This window comes from Portunus trituberculatus, chromosome 34 (genome assembly GCF_017591435.1).
Source record: "Portunus trituberculatus isolate SZX2019 chromosome 34, ASM1759143v1, whole genome shotgun sequence".
In the NCBI taxonomy this organism is placed as follows: domain Eukaryota; kingdom Metazoa; phylum Arthropoda; class Malacostraca; order Decapoda; family Portunidae; genus Portunus; species Portunus trituberculatus.
The window spans coordinates 8,226,817-8,234,316 of NC_059288.1; the positions used below are offsets into that span (position 1 = coordinate 8,226,817).

Genomic DNA, 7,500 nt, shown 5'->3' on the forward strand with positions numbered 1-7,500 from the left:
GACATGTGGTAAGGAAAGGAAAAGAGCTTGAATAAGAGAATGTACTGAAGGAAAAGATAAAAGGAGGAAGAACAAAAGATGAAAAGGAAGGAATAGACATAATGAAGGGAGGGAAAGAGAAGGGAGAGGAGGGAGCTTTTTTGACGAAAATTATGGAAAGAGAAGAGAGGAGGAAAAGAGAAAGAAGAAAAGAATAAAGGAAAATATTTAGTTCTATCAGGCAGAGAAGAAATTAATCATATGTGTGTGTGTGTGTGTGTGTGTGTTGCGTCATCTGACATACACACATTAATAATATTCATATGTTCCTCTTTTCTTTCATTTTCTTCCTATATTTTCTTTTTCTTATTGCACATTCTTCTTGTTATTATTCTTATTCTTAGTGTATTGTGTGTGTGTGTGTGTGTGTGTTTATGTTTCACTGTTTGATCTGCTGCAGTCTCTGACGAGACAGCCAGACGTTACCCTACGGAACGAGCTCAGAGTTCATTATTTCTGATCTTCGGATAGGCCTGAGACCAGGCACACACCACACACCGGGACAACAAGGTCACAACTCCTCGATTTACATCCCGTACCTACACACTGCTAGGTGAACAGGGGCTACACGTGAAAGGAGACACACCCAAATATCTCCACCCGGCCGGAGAATCGAACCCCGGTCCTCTGGCTTGTGAAGCCAACGCTCTAACCACTGAGCTACCGGGCGTGTGTGTGTGTGTGTGTGTGTGTGGTTGGAGCCGTGAGTTGGCATATGCGTGAATTCGTGGCATTATTCATGATCGCATGTGTGTGCAAATCTGCATGCCAGTGTGTGTGTGTGTGTGTGTGTGTGTGTGTGTGTTGCCTGGCACGAGGCACCCGATATAGCGACGCGTGGCAACTCGTACACCTATGTCAGAAAACGACGCATTTTTAACGGTATCTTTTGTAATATGAAACCAGTATCGTCATTTCTGTCTTTTCTTCCCACACTGGTTACATTTCCGCCCTGGCGACCTCTGCACAGTAACAGTAAAGGACCTGGAGCTGTGGAGAGTGCATTGCGCGTACGGCTAAGACATATAAGGGAGGAAGAAAAGAAACACCGCTATATGTTTGTGTATTCTGTGGTTTTTGTCGTTGCAATATTGATTTTTCATATGTGGCTTGTTGTATTTGTGTTCTTGTCTACAATAATACTTCATACCACGCCACATTGCACTACACCACACCACACCACACCACACGTTACCATTACAAAGACACAGACATGAGCGAGCAGATTAGAAGTATGTAATGTGGTGGACTGCAAAATCGATGGATAAAAGATGTGAATGAGATTAATAGTGGTCGTTTTGATGTTGGTGGTAGTGTTGGTGTTGGTGATGGTGATGCTCAGTGATTGGTAGTGGTGCTGTTGCTCTACTGTCACACCACCACAAGCCAAGATGGGCATTTGTAACACCACACTTCACTACAGACCATGCTTGCACCACCATTACACCACCGCCACGTGGAGTCAGTCTTACCTTACACAATCAGGGAAAACCACCACCACCACCACCACCACGTAATTAAGTTCTCATGAAAATACAACGAGTTTTATGGATGGATGTAATACAATGAACACTTTGACATCCAGTGTTTTATTTTATCATTTCTCATTTTTTTCCGTTTTCTTTAACATAAGGATATCTCTCTCTCTCTCTCTCTCTCTCTCTCTCTCTCTCTCTCTCTCTCTCTCTCTCTCTCGTTACACTAAAAATCCCAGAATTTCAAGGAAAAAACTACTACTACTACTACAACTAACTACTACTACTACTACTACTACTACTACTACTACTACTACTACTACTAGTACTACTACATACCACCATCACCACCACAGTACTGGAATATCCTTATCTAAAACTGTTATTACGTTCATGCTCATAAAAATATAGATTACAATGAAACACACACACTACACACACACACACACACACACACACACACACACACACACACACACACACACACACACAGGAGCATTGTGGCCGTGAGTTCAAAGAAAGGGAAGGGAAGGGAAGGGAAGGAAAGGAAGAGATAGAGATAAGAAGAGAGTACGTCAGTGTGTTATGGTTTAATTTGTCTGTCAGTCTAGCACATCATCAGTAGGAATATGGACGCTTTGTTCCCCAAGTAAGTGTCGAGGAGAGAGAGAGAGAGAGAGAGAGAGAGAGAGAGAGAGAGAGAGAGAGAGAGAGAGAGAGAGAGAGATTAGGCAAGTTTTTATTCACAAAGTATTACACGTGTATGAATAAGACTGGTTTATTTTGTGGATAAATGATAAATCGTTGAGGACTCATAGAGATGTAGATGAATGAATGTACTTAATCCCATTGTTGTAGTAAGGATTAATTGAAGATGTAGTGTGACTTGTGAATATTTGTGTGTGAATTAATTGTGTGTAAGCTACAGGAACCTAACCTAACCTAACCTAACCTAATCTAAATGTCAGCATGTATCAAATAGTTCAGGATGTGCGCTCAGAACTTGTGGTAATATGCTGATAAAGTGTTAGAGAGAGAGAGAGAGAGAGAGAGAGAGAGAGTGTGTGTGTGTGTGTGTGTGTGGAAGCAGGGTCACAAGAGGAACATTTATAAGCTTATCTATTTGTCTCATCTGTGTTCTAAATATCTTATTCTTTTTATTAATTGTTTTGACTTTCTATATGTTATGTCCTCCTTGATTTATCTGCGAGACGCCCGATGGAGGCGTGGAACTTAATTTAATGAAGTGTTCTTGAGATGAATTTAAGTAGTAGTAGTAGTAGTAGTAGTAGTAGTAGTAGTAATAGTGGTAATGGTAATAGTAACAGTAGTAGTAGTAGTAGTAGTAGTAGTAGTAGTAGTAGTAGTAGTAGTAGTAGTAGTAGTAGTAGTAGTAGTAGTAGTAGTAGAAGTAGTAGTAGTAGTAGTAGTAGTAGTAGTAGTAGTAGTAGTAGTAGTAATAGTAGTAGCAGCAGCAGCAGTGATGGTGGTGGTGGTTGTGGCAGTTCTAGTATCGTTAGCAGCTGAAAAAACTAACAGTCACTCCATTAGTAATAGCAGGAATGAAGGAAACCCGTGAGAGAGAAAGAAATATATTAGTAATGAAAAACAGAACGAAAATAAGTGAGTTTTATCTAAATGAATGAATGATACGTTAAGATTTATTCAACGTAGTGCTGACAAATGTCCATGTGTGTGTGTGTGTGTGTGTGTGTGTGTGTGTGTGTGTGTGTGTGTGTGTGTGTGTAGGAAGGATATCCGGTGTTGAGTAAGGCGTGAATGGCAGGACGTCATGGCAGCCTTGAGGGACACACACAGCTGACTGCCTTACCTGTCAACACCCGGCACAGTGCACTCACCTCCTCTCATTCCTTCCTTGCTTGCCTCATCTTCTTTCCCTTCCTCTATTCTTTCCTCATTGTCCTCCTTGCTTCCTTCCTCATTTTCATCCTGGCTTATTCCTTATTTTCATCCTTGGTTATTCCTCATTTTCATCCTTCCTTGGTATCTTCCTTGTTATCTTCTTTGGTATCTTCTTGTATTCTTTCCTCATTGTCTTCCTTGCTTGCTTTTCTTGTAGCCATGTGAGTAGATTTCTTTAAGTCTTTTATTTCAATAGCTGCACTTCGGTTTTCTTTTCTCTTCTCTACTTTCTTTTCATCCTTTATTTTCTTCTTTTCCCTCCTCCCTCCCCCTCCTCCTTCTTCAGTATTCTTCCTTTGCTCCTAATCTTCGTCATCTACACTCTGGGTTTTCTTTTTTAGTCTTCGTTTTTCTTCTTTCTTCTCTATTTCCTTTTTCTCATTTATTTCCTTCTTTTCCTCCTTCCTCCTCCTCTTTCTCCTCCTCCAATATTCCTTGTCTTCCTCGTCTTCCTCATCATCACTTTCGATTTATTTTTTAAGTCTTCGTTTTTCTTTTCTTTTTCTACTCTTTTTTTCCTTCATTTCCTTTTTTCCTCCTCCTCCTCCTCCTCCTCCTCCTCCTCCTTTCCTATTAGTCTTTCTCATTTGCTCTCTGCGTTGGTTTATCTTCTCTCTTCTCTAGTTTCTCTTCCTCCTTCACTTCCTTCTTTTCCTCTCTCTTCCTCCTCCTTTCCTCCTGGTCTTCCTCATCTGTACTCTGGGTTTTCTTTCCTAGGCTGTGCAAAAGCTGCTTCTTTGTTATAATCTTGCTCCAGCTCCTGCTCTGACTGATGCCGTGATTCTCTTTGTGCTTACCCTAATGCTCCTTTAGATAGGTACAACTGGTACATTCCTCTTGCTTCCGGAGCGTTGTCTTGCTTCTTGTCATGTTTTCACACACGCTCTGCTGTGCTTCATCTTTACCACCACGCCATCTTTTACCTCTTTTTTTCCTGGATGCTTTACGTTTCTTCTTGTTTCTTCATGGCTATTTTTATTTCGGTAGTATTATTGGTCTGGGTTTCCATTCTTGTTTATTTTCATATTTGTTTCAATTTCCTCCTCCTCCTCTTCCTCTTTCTCCTCCTCCTCTTCATTCTCCTCTCCTCTTCCTCTTCCTCTTCCTCTTCCTCCTCCTCCTCCTCCTCCTCCTCCTCCTCCTCCTCCTCCTCCTCCTCCTGCTATGATGTACTTTCATGGAAACAAATTATTTGTGACTGTGTATAAATGTATTTTCTTCAGATAGTCTTATAGTTGATAATTTCTTGTGAGATTAATTATGATCATCTCATCTGCCTTCCCTCCTCTCCTCCGTGTTTGGCTGCAATCAATATTAAGTGCGCCTCCGATATTGCTTCCATTGATCCCTGCTAATCAATACCGCCCATCAACGCAGGCCTCTCCGTCACAAACACTCCCTCTCGCTAAGAATTCTTGGCGCGTCCTTGCTGTTGCTCCTGATCTTGAAACCATCATCTGAAATACTTTGCGCCAAACCGACACTATTTTTAACCCTCTCAATACTGGGACATATTTCTACCTTAAAATTTCTGTATGATTAGACCATTTTACTGACATTTGGAAAGGTTTATGGAGGTCAGAAGATTAATGTCCAGAGTCTTCACTATTTTAATCCCTCACATGAGTTCCTGAAGCTGTATAAAGTCACCAAATAGTAAACAGAATATATGGAAACGTCTCATGGTACTAAATAGGGATAATAGCCAGTCTTCACTATTTTAATCCATCACATGAGTTTCTGAAGCTGTGTAAAATCACCAAATAGTAAGCAAAATTAATATGGAAACGCGTCATGGTGCTGAATGGGTTAAAATGTTCTCGTTGAAGTGACTTGGGTTTTTACGGGTGTTTTTACTGTTCTGGTGAAATTTATATATTATTAACAAAAGAAACACTCCGAGGACTGAGTTAATCATCACACACACACACACACACACACACACACACACACACACACACACACACACACACACACACACCTGAGCACTCAAGACTCACAGGTGGTCCTAATTACACCTTCACCTGAGTGTTCTTGCCTGCCGAGTGCGTAGACGTGCAGGTGGCATTACTTATCCACCTTCCTCTTCCTCCTCCTCCTCTTCCTCTTCCTCCTCTTCCTCCTCATCCTCCTCCTCCTCCTTCCCCCTTCACGACAAAGAATAGAATAAGAGAACGGTGAGGACGGAAGTGAAGATGCATAATAAAATACAAGAGTGCATATATACCTACCAACCTGTGTGTGTGTGTGTGTGTGTGTGTGTGTGTGTGTGTGTGTGTGTGTGTCTGCAGTAGTGTCTGTGCGTGCATAACCTGGTGGTGGTGGTGATGGTGGTTGCGTGTTCAGTGTCGCAGTCCCCGTAAGGTGTGCGTAATTCACGGAGGTTTGGTGCATCACGAGGTGGACGCGTGACCGCCAGCATCGCTCCCTCTTCCCCTCTCCACAATCCCCTCCCCCCTTCCCGCGCTGAGAGATAAGACTCACACTCCATGGTTCGTATTCTAAGTACTCTCAGATTCTCCTCGTCACTATTTTAAAGAAGTTCTCGTGTTCTCAGGAATATTTTTTTTCTCTCGTCGTTATAGAATCCTTGTTATGCTTTCACTGGAATCAATGAAGGTATTATAAAACCACTGTAGTAACTTCCACTACTCTATAGCGTGTCAGAAGTTGTAGAAAATAGATGTTCAAGTGTTTATGAGAAGTAGTACTATTTTATCACTTACTAAGAAGCACTTAGCTCTCACTACGACAGAGATGATTAACCTGGTTCTCAAGAATGTTCCTCCTGTTGATAATATAGAATTTTGTATATCTGTCCTTAGAATCATAAATACACCCTTAAAAACACCTGTGACTTGAACGTTGTGGAGCAGGGGCCATAGGTGGTGCAGAAAATAGTTCTCTCTCAGGGTGCCACCTTCCACGCCCCACACGTCCATTTGTCCGTCACACTCTGACTCAGCTTGGCAATAACTGCTTGCCACTCAGTGAGACGTGAACCTCAGCTTGCAAAGTGACCAGCAAGGATGTAACCACTAACGCAGCGACCACAGTGTGTGTGTGTGTGTGTGTGTGTGTGTGTGTGTGTGAGGAAGGGGAATATAAGCTTCCCTTTTTCATTTGATACATGTACTGCTTCTGCTGCTACTACTACTACTACTACTACTACTACTACTACTACTACTACTACTACTACTGCTGCTGCTGCTGCTGCTGCTGCTACTACTACTACTACTACTACTACCACCACCACCACCACCATCGCCACCCTTGCTTCACTGCTTGGTCAACAATGCCTGGTGTTCCGTGACAGGTGAAACACAAACACTTCTTACCTTGATCTATATTATTAAATCCTTCTGATGCCTTGCTTGCTCTCCTCCTCCTCCTCCTCCTCCTGCTCGTCTGTTCCTCCTCCTCCTCCTCCTCCTCCTCTTCCTCCTCCTCCTCCTCCTCCTTTCTTTCTCCTCCTCCCTCTCCTTCTCCACTTAACATTCCTGTACATCTGACATTTTAAGACACAGCCGCGACCCACGTAACCTGTTTATGTCATGTTCTTCCTCCACTACCACCAGCACAACCATATGACATCACACACCAACTCCTCCTCCTCCTCCTCCTCCTCCTCCTCCTCTGCCTGACGTCACATATCACACTCTTTCTCTTTTCCTTTTCTTCTTTTTCCGTCAATTTATCCGCTTCTTTCCTTGATTTTTATTTTATATATGTCTGTTCCAAAAGTAGTAGTAGTAGTAGTAGTAGTAGTAGTAGTAGTAGTAGTAGTAGTAGTAGTGGTGGTGGTGGTGGTGGTGGTGGTAAGACTGCAAACTTAAACCATTCATACTTACTCGAGTTGCACACACACACACACACACACACACACACACACACTCAAGGCTGCCGCTGCATGACGTCATCCAAACAAACAGGGAAGGAGCAGCTTTTTTTTTCATCGTCTGGTGTGTGTATGTGTGTGTGTGTGTGTGTGTGTGTGTGTGTGTGTGTGTGTGTGTGTGTGTGTGTGTGTGTGTGTGTGTGTGTGTGTGTGTACTGCGTTGTA

The 7,500-nt window shown here is 42.5% G+C and overlaps 1 protein-coding gene across 5 annotated transcripts in view; it reads left to right on the forward strand.

Annotated features, from left to right (window-relative positions):
* The window catches only part of LOC123512685 (serine/threonine-protein kinase OSR1-like), an 87,620-nt gene that overhangs the window by 60,882 nt on the left and 19,238 nt on the right, over positions 1 to 7,500 (forward strand). Inside the window, exon 1 of one of the 5 annotated variants that reach the window (XM_045269191.1) lies at positions 2,129 to 2,163. The exons of the other annotated variants lie outside the window; for them this stretch is intronic. Coding sequence (XP_045125126.1) covers positions 2,144 to 2,163 — 20 coding nt within the window. The 5' untranslated portion in view covers positions 2,129 to 2,143. Of the gene's footprint in view, positions 1 to 2,128; positions 2,164 to 7,500 lie in introns of those variants that run through there. 5 annotated transcript variants of the gene reach the window in all.